The 15,665-nt window shown below is 59.3% G+C and overlaps 1 protein-coding gene across 2 annotated transcripts in view; it reads right to left on the bottom strand.

The window, feature by feature from the left end:
* Window positions 1-15,665, bottom strand: part of RPTOR (regulatory associated protein of MTOR complex 1) — a 308,508-nt gene that overhangs the window by 75,845 nt on the left and 216,998 nt on the right. For both annotated transcript variants that reach the window (XM_059148815.1, XM_059148816.1), the window contains 3 exons: window positions 11,769-11,870; window positions 7,458-7,541; window positions 5,327-5,437 (listed from right to left, as the gene is read on the bottom strand). In XM_059148815.1, the coding sequence (XP_059004798.1) occupies window positions 5,327-5,437; window positions 7,458-7,541; window positions 11,769-11,870 (297 nt within the window). The remainder of the gene's footprint in view (window positions 1-5,326; window positions 5,438-7,457; window positions 7,542-11,768; window positions 11,871-15,665) is intronic.

Raw genomic sequence — 15,665 nt, forward strand, 5'->3', positions numbered from 1 at the left:
CTTGTGCCTTTCTGACGGCACCAATCGGACTGGTGGGAGGTGGGGTCCCCGCAGGTCCCCGCATGTCCCTGGTGATGAGTGGCGCTGGGCATCTTCTCACGTGCCTGTGGGCCGCCTGTACGGACGACTTCCTTGGAAAACCTCTCCTCAGGGCTCCGGCCCATTTCTCAGCTGTTTGGGTTTCTGCAGCTCCGCTGTAGAAGTTGCTTAGACACATTCTGGATATTAACCCCCGTCGGAGAGACGGTTTGAAAGCATTTTCTCCCATTTCACAGGTTGCCTTTTTATTTAGTGAACTTTCCCTTGCGGTGCAGAAGCTTTTAGTTTGATGTCGTCCCACTTGTGTATTTTATAAACATTTACAACTACGCATATTATATTCCATAAATATTTGCGCCACTTGCATAATTTATTCATACAACACACATATTTCAATATTAAATATTCTATATATTTTATAGTTATATTACTTATTAAAATTTTATTTTATAATTTAATCATTTAAAAAGATTTCTTTAAAAGCGTGCTGGCTGGTCTCCAAGCGTCCGGAAGTTGTGCTGCTGCCCACTGCTCATTGTCGGATGATGGCTGCAGAGCGCGGTCGGTCTCAGTGCGTCGGACTCCGGCTGCCATGCGGACCCTCCGCCTCCCTCTGTCCTCCAGGGGGGCCGAGCGCGCGTGACGTCCCAGAAGCTTACACCCGCCCCCCACCATTTCGCTGCTGCGACCACACACGCTGCCAACCCCGCAGCGCGTGGCGGTTACCCGTGCTATGTCCCTTCAGTGTCGCGCGCCCGATGACGTCCTTATTCCGACTGCACTTTCAGGGATACTCAGCGGCCACAGCAGGCCAGATGGCGGCTTCTCTTCGGGGACGTCAGGGCGCCCGCCCCCTATCCCCTCCTGGCGTCGCTCCTGGCCGGGGACCAGCCGTCTTCCTCCTCGGTCCTCTGTCCTCTACCAGCTGCTTCCGAGTCCTTCAATGTATCTATCCTGTTTCAGCAATTAGGTGAGGACTCGGGGTGGTTTTCTTCATGTCCCTGCCTGTGGGGTTTGCGGGGCTTCCTGGGTCTGTGGTTTGTTGTTTTCATCAAACTGGAAAATGTGAACATTTCTTGGCCACCAGGTTGTCGACCACTTCTCCTGCTGCCCTGCAGCGGTTCTGGAGAGACTAACGCTGTCACCTGCAGCTGTCCCACAGCTCAGTGACGCCCCTTCCCTGCACACAAGGTCCATCCTCGCTGTGCTCGGGGCAGCTGCGATGGCGAACGTCCTGCCACAATGTTTAGGCGTTGATCCCGACCGGCATATCTTCCGGGTCACACTCTGGCTTCCCTCTCCAGAAGGTTCAGCAGGGCCCTGGATGCCTTCCGTGTCTCGGAGGAACGTCTTCCGTGGAGACTTGGAGCAACCATTTCCGTGTCCTTGTCGGCTAACCCTAACCTCTGTGAGGACGCACTGTGAGTTCGGGGGTTTTCCTCCTAGATGCAGGTCACGCCTTCCCCATGTCACGGGCCTGGCCGTTCTGCTTGGCAGTGGGGGGTGCAGGGTAACCTGGCATACGGGTGACCTGGGAAGAGACCCTCCTGGGACCCGATTCCTCGGGGAACAACAGGAAGGGCTCTCCTCATCCCAAGTCGTGCCTTCTGTCCCATCACTTGTCCCCACAGGAGGCCAGACGGATTCCTGCCTCTCCCCGAGGCCTTCAAGGTGGCACAGTACTCTACACGTGCCCGTGGCTCAAGAGGGGGCCCTGGATTCGCTCCCAGCTGGGGCCCCACCTGACAGGCCAGCCCCATTCTCAAGCCCGGGGAAGTGCCCTGAGGGGAAGGCGGGCCTCGGTGCCGGGACAGAACCCGGGCACTGTAGACCTCAGTGTGCGCTCCGTGCGGGCTTTGATCCGAAGTGTGCACATCCCTGCGTGGAAACACCGTGCGCTCTGACCCCCGCGGTGGCCGCGCCAGCGACACGGGGGCTCTGCACGCAGCATGAGCGCCCACAGAGGCCGGCGGGGACCCAGTGTGACTTTGGACGCGAAGCACACGGAGCTTTAGTCTCTGGAAAACCAACCGAGTAGCCGTGAAAGGGAGGGACGAGGTAAACGGCCTCAGCCTCAGCCACAAGCCCGTCGACGTGTCTCTCAGAGGTACGGTCGCCTTCAAATAAGCAGGCGCGGCGAGCCGGCGGAGAAACGAGCTCACGGACGGGTCCCTGGCACCTGCGGGCACTGACAAGAACGCGGCGGGCGAGGGCATCTCCCGCTGGCCATGGGGACAACTGCTCAAGTGTTACTGAACGTGTAAACCCTTCAGCGCCGAGCCACGGGAAGCACACGGCCTGAGGCTCCCGCACAGCCACGGAACGAGGCCGTGGCAGCCGGTGTGGCCGCGGCTGAGAGCTCGCCTCTGGGCGCTGGACGAGCAGACCCTGGACACAGGCGGGCCCGGGAGCTGGTTTCCTCCGAGTTCCTAACACCCAAGTGTTCCTGTCACCCAAGGGTGACTGCTGCAGATCGCACGGGAGCACAGCGGCGAGGGGCGGCTCAGAAGGGCTCACGCTGAAGCTGGAACAGACCCCCAGGACTAGAAGGAAACACGGTCTAGTCCCGGGTCCTCAAAGGTCCTAAACATCCTATGAGGACAAGAATGTGGAGGCCCCGGGACGGGGAGGTGGGCTCGGGGGGGCACCCTCCTCCGTCCCCTCCTTCCACGGGCTTCGGTCGGAGGGGGCCCTCTGTGCACCCACGAACCGAGTACCGGGAGCGATACATTTCCAAGTGACCGGAAGACCGAGGCGCTGAAGGACAGCGAGCTTCTGAGTGACTGCCCGGGAGCACCTTCTGTTCGCAGGCTCGGTGCGTCGGGGACAGAACCGAAATGACAGTGGGGCAGGTCCCCACCCGGGACGACCAGCTCCTGGGCCAGCGAGAAGAGGTTTCCTGGACCCGACACAGCGGGCAGATGCGAGACTCAGGCTTGCATTCCTTTTATTCTAACGTTTCCAGGGCGGCTTTCCGGGTGGTCACAGCGCTCACCTCCGCCCCCGCTGCTGGGAGCTCGGCGGCGACAAGCGTGCGGAGGGCCCGGCGACGGGAAGTGAGAGCTCGCTCAGGCAAACGAGGGCCAGGGGACTCAGACATGGTCCTTTAGCTCTGAAATTTAGTGTTTTGGTCCATCTTTGAGGCCGTTGCTGATCTGAAGTCAGTTCAGTGGGCAGAGAAATAAGTATTTTGTCAGAACGTACGATGTCCTGAACATCGCTGTGAAGCTGATGAGCGACAGAACATTCTGCAGACACAGCGTGTGTGGGGCGCTGGTCCCAAGAAGGGTCAGGGTGGAACAGGGGTCAAGGTTAGGCTGGGAGGCCCCGACGGGGAGGGAGGGCGTTCCCACCTCCAAGACGCCCACAGAGACCAAGCCCGTCCATGGGGAGCAGCTCACTGCGTCTGACCAACTGCATGCGCGGGTCCTGGTCTGTACCCCTGGACCAGGAATGGCCCCAAACAGATGGGGACAGAGCCACCTCACTGGCCTTGCTCGCAGACAGTACGACCTCCTGTGCAGAGAGGCCAAGAGAACCTACTGTCCACAGCCGGAACTACAAGATCCAACAAGGCTGCCACTGGAGATCAGTACACAAAAGCAGTGATAACCGCACGGTGCGGCTGGGGGCCGCTGCCACCTGGAGGTGCCTGTGCTGTGATATGTTCGCTGGGAGCACCCACGACACTCGCATCCCCTGCAGCCGTCACCCCAGCTTTGGGCCTCATGGAAGAGCTCTGGCTGCCTCAGGGGTGTGCAGGTGGCCGAAGAGCCCCGGTGCGTGAGGACCTGGTCCCCTGGCACCCTGGAGCGGCAGGGGCTCGTTCTCGGGAGAGCAGAGGGTGTGGTGAGCAGAGAGCAGCACAGCAGGACCGAGGAGGGAGCACGAGGGCTGCCTGGCTGTGCCCAGACCCAGCCACCCACTGGGTGTGCCCGGGGAGGGGGCTGGACCAGGGAGGGGTGGCAGGGTAGCATCCCAGTCCCCTCCCTGCCCACTGAACCCTTCAAGCAACCGGCCCTCTGGCCATCGGCACTTTCTCCCCAGCTCTGTCCACAGTTCTTCGGAAGATGACCGCCCCATGTGATGGCCTCTTCTGGGGGTCTCTGTTCCCCGCCCAGCACCCACCCTCACTCTGGAGCCCCCTCTGTGCTCTGAGTCAGACCTCCAGCCCCGGGAACCCCCTTCACTCTCCTTTTGTAGCTCTTTGTTCTCCACTCCCCATTGGGGTGGTTGTGCGGGCTCGGTGGCAGGGTCACGGGGCATAAGAGGTTCCAGCCTCCACCCCTCGGGCACGGGTCCGCCTCGCCTGGGGTCTCCCGAACAATCACTCATCACGTGCGCCCCTCCTCCCCCACGGCCCCCCTCAGCTGACCCAGTCTCCTTTAGACCAAGGCCAGACATTTAAAAGCCACAGTTTGGATCTTGCTGTGTCTTTCTTCCTCAATCTTTACTTTGTTCCTGAATCTTTACTTCACTCTCGATGGGCTAAAGGAAGTGGGACACCATCCACTTCGAGGGCTCCTCACACATGCCTCCAGCGCCCCAGCCCAGGGGGGCCACCTGCCCTCCCGGTCCCCTGCACAAGCTGTCCCCCGTCTACACCCATCAATGCCCCTCGCGCTGAGTCTCAGGTCCCCCAACCTCCCGGCACAGCCTCCCGTGGCGTGGTGGCTCCCCTGCAGCAGAGGGCTTTGACCCATAGGACGTGAGCCTGTCCAAGGCAGAGACCACCGCCTTCTGCATCCCCTACAGCCCTTAGCCTGGTCCTGCCCAGCCCTGGGTGGAGTCCGGGCGTGACTGCAGCCCTGCAGGCACGAGGACAGAGCAGAGCTGCAGGAGACTGTCCCCAGGGTCAGGGCACGGGTGGGAGCAGCAGAGGCTGGAGACGGAGGGCATCCAGGGAGGCAGGGCTGAGTTCAAGAAGGAGGGAGTCGGGGTCATTTCCTGCTGGAGGCCTGGAGGGGATGGGGAGGAGGCAGTGTGCAGCTTAGGTGACCAGGACTGGGCCCCAGAGGGATGCACCTCCCTTATTCTGGGAGGAGGGGGACCAGCAGTGCCCGCAGAAGGGGTGGCGAGCAGCAATGGCACCAAAGGCAGACGCTGGGGTGAGGGCAGGGAAGAAACACGGCATGGTCGCAGGGGAGAGAGGACATAGCGCCAAGGCTGGTGAACCAGCCGCGCGGCCCCTCCGTGAGCCCCCTGCTCTCCGTGGCCGCTGCCCGGGCCAGGCCGGCTAACACACAGGGACCGCCCGGCACCAGCGGGGGGGATGCGCACTACTCACGCTGTCCACGGCAAGGATCTTGGCCCAGATGAACACCAGAAGGGGCCGCAGCTCTCTGGCTGAGCTCTGGAGCAGTTTCAGCACGTACGGGAAGATGCCCACAGACAAGGCCTGGGGGAAGGAAAGAGCGTGAGTGGGCCCACTCGCGGGGGCCTGAGCCGCACTGGTGGTGCCCGGCGTGGCCCAGGACACAGTGCGGTGCTGCCGTCAGCCCAGGGGGCGGGGCGTGGGAGCGCAGTGGCAGCCTCTGGATCTCCGCATCTCCGTTCCCCGAGACGCCGTGGTGCGTTTCCAGCCCCGCCTGGTCCAGAGGCCACGGTTCATCTCGTGAGGAAACCTGGCTTCCCGTCCGGGCCCCCTGGCCTCACCCTCCCACAGCCTTGTTTGCGCTCGGCAGCAACTGTAACTGTGATTCTTACATTTCAAACCACAGCGCTCCTGCCCTGTTGGCTCCCACTGTCCCATCTGCTCATGACATCGGCCTTCAGAGCGGGGCTTGAGTCTCGAGGCGGGACAGTTTGCTGGCTGAGGCGGGGAGCCACTGTGGGCGCCGTGCAGCCCAGACTCTCGGGGCAGCATCATCCCGGGGGTCCTTCTGCTCTCAGGCAGGGCGGCCACGGGGAGGGTGGCCACCTCACGAGGACAACTGAGCTGAGCCCGGTTATGCCGGTGCTCTCAGTGCAGGTGCTCTGTCCTTATCTCCAGTTTGTTGGCATTCCAGAGACATGGCAACGGTGTCCCCCTCCCGGGTGGGTGGAGGGGTGTGACCCAGGCGGGAGGCCTGGTCCATTTCTTGTTAAAGGCCGTGTTTAAGAGACAAGCGTCCTGTGTGTGGTTCGGGCAGGGGGGTCCAGCCCACACCTGCTGCGGGGCCTCGTCTGTCTAGCGCCCGTGTCATCAAGATTTCCAGCTGGCCTAAGCTTCCCTCTTTAAAGGGCCAAAATTCATTTTTTAAAAATTCACTGTATCATAAAAATCTCTCTAAAATGTTATTAGTACTTGTCTTCCTGAAGGGCAAAGCGACACACTGTGAGCTCGTCCCTGATGACAGAGCGACACTGATCTGCACGAGCACGTGCGCAGGCCACGCAGATCGAGAGTCACGCGAGACCCTCCCCAGTGATCGACACGTGCTATGTTGTCTGCGGCTCAGGCGCCCCGAGTGTGAACCGCCCCACGGTGGGTGGACGATTCCTCCTGATTCTTAGGCTTTTCCTCTTTCCACCTCGGACTATCGATTCTCTGATGACGTTATACGGTGAAAAACTCAAATGTGCACAAACGGAGCTAAAACAACCGGCTGCCCTCTCACTCCTGCGTCACCCGCTTTGGGGACACGAACCCGATGGCCGGGCGCCGGCGTGCTCGCCGTGCCCTCCCAGTGTATCTGCAGACATCGTGCGTGTCACACTTTCCCTGTGTAGACACAGTCTTCACCTCTAAAAACTAAGGTGTCTTTCGTAAAAGAACCACATGCCATTACACCTAAAAAAATAAACAATTACCCTTTAATGACAAGGTATTCGGTTAATGTAAAATTTCTAACTGTTTCATGAAGGTTAACTTCTCAAACTTCAACTTTCAAACATTTATTTGCGCACAGAACCGGAAAGGTCCCTACGCTGCAGCTGGTGGGGGGGGGGGGTCTCCTGGACCCCCCTGCCCCCCGGAGGTTCCCTATCGATATCTCCTTTCCTGGTGATGTAGTTGTTGGAAAACGGGTCTCTGTCTGACCCTAGTTCTGTCCGTGTTTTCCGCTTTAAATGTCTGGTCCCACTCTTGTGCAGAATGAGTCAGCAGCAAAGTGTTTCCAGGTCGTGCTGAGCCCCAGAGTGTCAAGTCGGTGCACGGGTGTGTGCTCGGCCCTCGGCCGCTGCAGAGGCACCCCGCTTCTCGGCTCAGGCAGGGGTGAGCAGGGGTGAACCACTTTCGGTCCGCAGAGGTGAAGCCTCGTGGCGGGAAGAGAGGGCAGAGCAAGTGTGAAGCCCGGAACGCTGTGGGGACGGAGGCCGCACGGCGCGTGTTCCTCGAGGGCCGCCCCCCACACAGTCCCCCTCCAGTGACGGGTCACTCCCAGGCAGAGAGGCTTGTCCCCGCCCACACCCGGGAGTCTTGCCGGCCCCGCACGTACCAGGCTCACCGCCCAGGGTCCCAGGTCCAGGAAGCGTCCCAGCAGGTCCAGGGCTCTCAGCCGGTGCACCTGGCTCAGCAGCACCTGAGGAAGAGGAAGAGGAAGAGGAAGAGGAAGAGGACGGTCGCCGAGGAGCCCCGTGCCACGTGCCAGGCCCTGGGGCAGCCGAGCGGGCTCACACCTGCCCCGGCTTCAGGCTGTCCTTCACCTGCAGCAGGTGCTGCTTTCTCCGCACGTCTGAGTTTTTCCTCAACAGATAAAATATGTGCCCCGTTGAAAGTATCAGAACAAATCCTTCGAAACTACATTTAAACTAGATCATCATCATCATCATCATCATCATCATCATCTATCACTGCACTCATAGCTTCTTAAAACTAAATAAAACACTGTGGCTTTGACACGAGGGCTTGCTGGGTCTTCTCCGGTTACGTAACATCGGGCCAATGACTTCCTTGTCTGAACCTTAATTTCTTAATTCACAGGAAAGGACAACACAAAACGGACCCCTGCAGGTTTTATTAGATACTGGATTGAGAGCTGCTGGGCACCAGAAGCCCAAGCCAATTCGGTAAAGACAGGTGAAAACAGTGTTTGGCTCAGAACTTCCCTGACTGGGAGTGAGGCTGATTAGCCTCTGTCGCGGGTTAGTGGCCCACTTCCCAGGTGACACACATATCCTGACTTTCTACTCAGGTGTTGGCTTTTCCTTACTGGTGTGGCAGGGCTCTCCAGAGTGCGCAACCCTTGCCCCATCTTTCCCCCTGCCCTGTTCTGTCAGAGTTTAACACCTCTACTGGGGTCACTTACACCGACTTGTCCCTGGTCTTTACACCTGAGGCCGCGGGCATGGAGACCCTGAAGGAGTCTTCGGTTTGCTGTTGCCCCCAGCCACCCAGTGGGCGCTTGTGGGGCGCACTGGGGATGGCGGGGAGCCCCCCTACCATCGCTCAGCTGCAGGGACAGACGGCAGGAACGGTCCTCTGCAGCGTTGGGCGAGGCTGCGGATCCTGCGAGCCCACAACCTGGGGTCCGGTCAGATCCCGGGGGTTCCCGGGGCAGCGGGCAGAGGGGAGGGGAAAGCTTGGGGCGTCTGCAGACTGGTCCCAGGCCGGGGGTTTCCCGTGAGCCGTCCAGGGTGCTGCGGGGGGGGGGGGGGACGACTGGCTGGAGCTGGAGGGAGGATGGAACAGGGCGGACGTGACCCCGACTGACGGGGAGGAGGAGACCCAAGACCCCGGGGGATGCGCCCATGGGACCTGCTGGCTGAGCGAGAAGGCGGCTCGGGGAAGGAGACTCTGGAAGAGCAGGTTGGGAATGAGGCCAGAGAAGGACGGGAGGACCGGCGGGCGAGGGCCCAGGCGTGCCATCCGCGGCGGTGCTCCTGGCGCGGGGGAAGCTGGGTGGAGGGACTGGTGAGGGAGGCAGGCTCCCAGGGTGTCACCTGCTCCTACAGTCGGTAGCAGGACCCGGGAAGACGACCCCTGGGCACAGGGTGTGGATTGTGTTGGGGTCGGGCGAGGACGCAGAGCAAAGCAGAGTGGAACGGAGCGGCGGTGAGGAGATGGGGCAGCCGGGGCCCCCGTGAGCCAGAGGGAGAGGTGGGGAGGCGTCCCGAGAAGGACAGGCAGCCCAGGGCCCAGGAAGTGTGGAGGGGAAGTAGCCGCTGGCCGCGGCCCCTGGAATGCCGTCTTTCCTTGCCAGCACCTGCCCTAGACCCGCGTCCACACCTCTGCCTCCAGAAGGGCACGGTCACCCAGGGGTGCTGAGTCTCTGAACAGGAACCAGACAGGCGATGGGGGACCCGATCCCCCTCCCACTGGACTCGTGGCTAGCACGTGCCGCTGCTGCCAGACACTCAGGTCAGGAGGGCGCCGTGGGCGGGAGGGCCTGGTTTTCACCCTGTCATTCCCGGATGGTACAGCTTAGACCTCATAGCCTCGGCAGACTTCCGTGTTCTTAGCTGCAGAGAGGCAGCGGTCACACGGGATTCCCGCTCATTTCCAAACCTGAACAAGCCGAGGCCCGTGGCAGCACTTGGCGTGTGCCGACCACCGCGAGGGTGCATCCTGGACACTGACCTCCCAGCACGGGCATGCGGCTCAGGACGCCTCCTCGTTCACAGGCCACTCACGGCCTGTCTTTGTTCTAAAGGAAACCAAGCTGCCCGAGGGGCTACTTTCCAGGCGACCCAGGCTGAGCCGTGCCCGGAGACTGGGTTGGGGAGCGCAGATGCAGTCTGCCCAAGATCAAAGGCGGCCCGCAACGCCCCTTCTCTCCCTCCTACAACATGCGGGTCCTTCCCTCCCCGTCTGGGGCTTCTCTGCACCCCTGGCGACCCGAGGGGGAGCAGACAGCGATGTCACGTCCACTGCGAGACCGCGAGCCCCTCTCCTTGGGGAGCCGTGGGGATGGAGAGACTTCCTTCCTACTCCTTTTGTTTATCCTTCTAAAAGGCAAGAAAAGACCCCGGGGCTGGTCAGGGAAAGATTTCCAAGCTTTCATTGACAGGAGGGACAGCCAATCAGGTGGCCTGAGAAGATACTTCATTTGACTCTGAAGGTCACCAGCTAAAGCCTCTGCGTCTTCGGGCACAGAAAATTCCCTCTGGCTCACGGGAAAAGTAGCAGAGATTGGAAAAGCCACAGAGTCTGCATTAAAATTCTCCTTCCTTAAGCAATACTTTCTGACTTTCCAAGGCCCTGGAGGATAACTTAGGGGTGACGGGGTCCAGGCTTTGGCAAAAATAAACCTCCTTAAGAGAAAGCAGGGTGAAGTTAACTGAACTAATGAGGAGGAGGCCGAGCCCATGGGCTGCAGCGCGAAGCCGGTGCCGTCTGTGCTCCGCCCTTCCCTGCTTGTTAAGGAAAGGTTCCCGCATCGATCCGGCCGGGCACGGCCCAGGAGACCGCCTGCCAGGATGACGCAGAGCCCGCTGCTTCCGGCTGCTTGAGGGTCACACACAGCCTCTCCCCTCCGTTCTTGCTGAGCGCTGCCCCTCCCTTCGGCACTGGCAAGTTGGCTCTATCGAGGCCTCTCTTTCCCCAAGGACGTGTGGATCGTAAAGGGAACATTTTGCTCCACGCGCAGCAGGCCTGTTTGCCAAAGCCAGATCTGACCCCCGGGGCTCGGCATCACATCCCTGCTTTGGAAAGGACAATGTCACTCGGCCGCCCCGTGGAAATCACAGGCAGGTCAGTGGGACCCTCACAGGTGAACGTGCTGGTAACCCAGAAGGAGGGCTGGAGCCCAGTGTGTCCCACCTGTGCCACGGCCACTGCTGGAAATGTGCCCGTTCACAGCCAGCCACGCGCTGAGGGAGGGAGTGCTGGCGGCCACCACACCGTCAGCTGTGTCTCGTCCTTACGACAGATTCTCTTCTTATTTGTTTTGGCTTCGAAAACGTGTTTGTTTACAGCTCAGGCTGCAAACTCGGGGTAGTCCTGAGTAATCTGGAAGCTAGCAATCTCTACACTCATAGTACCCACGGAGCCAAGACAGGTCCCGCGGCTACTCCGGACCCCTGCTCGTCTCTGCGGCATGCCTACCACACGTCAGCACCCAGCCCCCCAGCCCCCTCTGCCATCTGAGGGCCCCGGCGCACAGGCCTGGACTCGGTGAAACCTCGGTTCTGTGGCCAGCAAATGGTCTCCAGGGCCTGCGGTGCGGCGGACCCCAAGGCGGTTGACCGTGCCTCCCCCACAGACATAGCCTCAGCGACACACTCTGGGAAAACGTTCTCCTCTTCCCGCCTGGGAGGAACCTGGTACTCTGCCACCCTCTCCCGTCTGACCTCTTCAGCCAAATAAATCAGCCGAATGAGAGCCACAACCCTGAGCTTCCCAGCCACTAGTGGGCCGCGGCCTCCATGAGCATGGACACAGGCCACACGAGGGGCTGGCACGTGCCTCCATGCAAGGGAGGATGGGGCTTTGAGTCCGGGCTTCCCGCAGTCCACGGGCGCCTGGCGAGGGGCCACGAGGGCCGTCTGTGATGTGCTCACGGCTTCTGGCTCTTCCCCTGGGGGTCTTGCAGCTCATGCCCTTCCAAACAGAAGAGCCCGATGGCACGGAGCACATTCGCCCCAGCGTCCATGGTCCCTGTGGCAACAACCCAGATCAGTATCCAGGTGACAGTGGGGAGGGGACTCAGACGTCCCCAGAAAGGCCCTTCTGAAGTCCGTGGGGGGACCCGGCGACTTCTGAGGGATCTGACTGATGTGCCCTGAGAGCCACTTGGCTGAGGGCACAGCCACGGGCCTTGCGCACCCGCACACCCCGGGCTCCGGCCGCTCCGCTGGAAGGCGCTCACCTGCAGGACGATGGGAAGCTGCTCGGGCGGGCTCCGGTTCTCCACGCCCATCGTGAGCCACACCTGGAAGGCGGTCAGCTGCTCCGCGAAGAACGGACTGTGCTGTGGGACAGCAGGGAGTGCTAGTTAGGGACCCGCAGTTCCAAATCCGCTCCGCCCTGGTGCACCCGTGCTCCCGGGGGGACTCAACACTGCAGAGATGCCCCCAGCCCTGAACCCAACCTGGGCGGACGGCCTGCGAACTGGGATGGAGCCCGAAACCGGCTTTCCTGTTTTTAGTGTGAATTAATCACAAATTGATTAAAAACAGCGGCCTTGTTAAGCTCTCCCTCCTCCCCACACGGGGGAGACCGCCGGTCCCCGGGGGCCGCGCAGGTCATTCACATCATTCTGGCTCTTCCCCTTCCTTCCGAGTTAGTTTTTGAATCACGTTTGTTTGCATGCTGCTTCTGGCTGGAAACACGGTTCCATGCAAGAGGACAAGCATTCCTCCTCTCTTCACCCGAAACTGTCAAAGGGAGAGCCTCCGCCACCAAGACACGCAGCAAGGCTTGCCGTGCTCCTTACAGTGTGGGGAAGCGAACAGATGAGGGCGGCCCCAACGTTTCATAAACGCTCCACAGAACACTGTGAGAGCGGCCCCACGTGCATCTAACGGTGGCTCGGAGCCGGGGTTCTGGGCCAGACCTCCAAGATCACCTCCACCGCATCTGAGCTCTGTGATTTTGGGGAAATCAGAGCCCGGAGAGGAGCGTTCTGGAGGACAGCTCACACAGACCTGGGCAGAGGCTCTGTCACTGGGCCGTGTGTCCACGGCCTCCCTGGACAATTCTGAGGCCAAGCGGGCCGCTCCGCGGTCAGGCCACGGTCAGATGGCCCAGCGGCCTGAAAACAGGCACAAGGGGAAAGGGCGGAAAGTGGGGTGATGGGCACGAAGAGCCACACTGGACCACGGGGGAACCAAAAGGCCTTTTGCTGTCATTGCTGTGGGAGAGGAAGTGGTTAATCTCCGCGACCTCCCTCTTCTTCCCACCTGCCGTCCGGGTCCAGACACACCTACACTGCCTGGTGCCTTCCTGAGCATGCGGGACCGACCGCTCCTCGCGGGGACCGCAGCACTTAAAAGAGGAGACAAGGGAAAGCCACGGTTGCCACGGCGTTTGGACTCCGGCCCCCGCAGAAGGCTCTTTAAGCCCCTCAAGAAAGTCCACTATCCACACTTCCCACTATGTGCAAAGGCTCCTCCCCTCTCCCTATGCTGGCAAATGCTGACTCTCATCGGGCGCCTTGCCGCTGCTGACTAGAATCCGTCCTCCAGCCCCTGACCTTGGGAAAGTGACACACATGCTGGGCTTTGTTTTGGGGTCTGACAGGGAGGTTTTTAAGACAAAGCCAGTAATTTACAGGGAAAGTATTAGAACAAAGTCATGAATCTAGTAAAGCTGCTGCACCTATATAGCCTATAAAATCACCTATAAGCCCTATGTATACAGAAAACCCGTAAAGGGAATTCCGGAAGATACCGTGTGCGGTCATGCTGACGGGGCGGCGGGGGGACTCAACACTGCAGAGACGCCCCCAGCCCGCTGATGGGCCTGGGTAATCCCTGCCGAAGCTGTTTTCATGATCGAGCACACTCAATACCTGTGCAAGGACAAAGTGACCCACGGGGCAGAGCAGAGAACCCAGAAGCGCCCCCACGAAGACCTGATTCAAGGTAAACAGCACCAGGCAAACAGAACATCTGTGTGTGGGAATGCGCACCTCGAGCCCTACCTCACGCCATCCACACGAGTAAATCCCAGACGAACTGCAGGTCTGAGGGTAAAATAAAACAATCCAGCCTCCAGAAGACAAAGAGAGGAGAACACCGTCTCAGGGTGTTCATCTCAAAGTCAACATGCCTTAAACAGGAAGCCGAAAGTCTTAAGCAAGAGGGAAAAACTGGCAAATGGGATTGTGTTAAAACAAGAAGCTTCTGTTCAAGGAAAAAAAAACACGGAAGAAGTGAAAATACAGACAAGTTAAAAAAAATAAAGGAAACACATTCACCATGAGTGACAAGGGCTTTGTATTCGGGAGATACACGCAGTCACTACAAGTCAGTAGGCAACACCGAACGTAAAGGAAAAATCAAAAGACTTGATCAGGCAGTTCACAGAAGAGGATATTGCAATGGCCAATGAGAATGCAAAACGGCGCCCGACAGGGCTGACCGTCAGGGAGATACAAGATGCAACCTCGGGGGGATGCCTCCTCCCAGGAAGCCGGAACGGCCAAACGGGAGAAAAGGGTAGAACACGTCGAGTCTTGATGAGGATGTCGGGTGACCGACACACCACGAGCTGCAGGTGAACGGATCCAGGCACTTCGGAACGCCGTCTGCCGGCACGTACTGAAGCCGGCCGCACGCGTGTCTGGCAACCGGGAATGTCACTCCCTCATAAGAAATTAATTAACTAAGGAGAAATGAGCCGCGCCCGGGCAAGGCTGGGCCAGGCTGCAGGAAGGGAAGCATTCACCTCAAGAACAAAATTTAAGGGGGCACCAAAAAACTCAGTAATTGAGACTAAAAAAACACTTGAAGGCAATATTTTTTAAAAAGTGAAAACCCATAATGAACAAAATATCAAAATTTCAAATGAAAACAGCCTCAGAATTACTGATTTCTCCTTTGCCTCGGGCTCCAGTGACTCGGCTTGGCCCAGCCGGCACCACCTGTGAGGATGGCAAGCTGGTGACGCAGTGTCTTCTGGCCAGAGGGGGGCACGTGGCCTCTGGAGAGCCCCACGCCGCGGTGAGAGCTGCCGCCATGGGGGCAGACGTACTGTCCAGTGAAAGCAGTCAGACGTATCCAAGTGCACAAAAGCAGACAAGAAAGTAGTTCCTCGGGGAAAGCAGTGGAAGCAGCAGGAAGGGGCTTCTGGGGGCTTCTAACAAGTGGCCGCCTGATTTGGGTGCCTGGTTACTCAAGTGTGTTCATCTGATAAAAACTCCTCAAGCTGCACATTTACGGTGTGCAATTTTCTCTATGTATGTTCTGCTCCCGAAAAAGTGAAAACAAAATAACAACGCTAGCACGAGGTCTCCATCATCCCCCCCCCCCCCCAGTCACAATTTGGGGGAAAGTTCCAGCAGATTAGAAACAAGGTAGCGAGCTCCTCGGAGACACACCTGGCGCTGGAGCGGAGGGTAACAATACGGAGCCTGTGCCGTTAGCCACGCCAGTGTGTAACTCTGACCCCCGAAGGGTGCAAAGTAAAACCATACACCGTAGAAAAAGCCAAAAGCAAATCAGGTTTTCCAAACGTGCTTGCAGTGACAGGCCCTGACCTCCACTGGTGAGCTGAGGCACTGGGGAGGGCCACCCAGCTGCGGTGGCCTCCACTGTCCCCACGGTGTCCCGCGACTGCTCCAGCCTGATCCCCGTCTCAGAGCTTAGCTCCAGCGGGAAGGGCACCCTCAGAGGACGCCAAGCAAACTGGTGCGGGTCGGGTGAAGGCTCTGCCAGCTCCCTCTTCAGGGTTTAAAATGCCGGGCAGTCTGCGGCGTAACTTGTGAGCACGTTAAAGAAACAAACAAACCAGGGGCGCCGGGGTGGCTCAGTGGGTAAAACCTCTGCCTTCGGCTCGGGTCATGATCTCAGGGTCCTGGGATCGAGTCCCGCATCGGGCTCTCTGCTCAGCGGGGAGCCTGCTTCCCCCTCTCTCTCGGCCTGCCTCTCTGCCTACTTGTGATCTCTCTCTCTCTCTCTCTGTTAAATAAATAAAATATTAAAAAAAAAAAAAGAAATAAACAAACAAACCAACAAAACCAAAAAGGCAGCTGGAGGGAGGGATGGATGTGCTCTAGCAAGTGCTGCATCTGTCGATGGCAGGGCCGGGCGGCGGGCACACA

Source organism: Mustela lutreola, chromosome 15, assembly GCF_030435805.1.
Source record: "Mustela lutreola isolate mMusLut2 chromosome 15, mMusLut2.pri, whole genome shotgun sequence".
NCBI lineage: Eukaryota > Metazoa > Chordata > Mammalia > Carnivora > Mustelidae > Mustela > Mustela lutreola.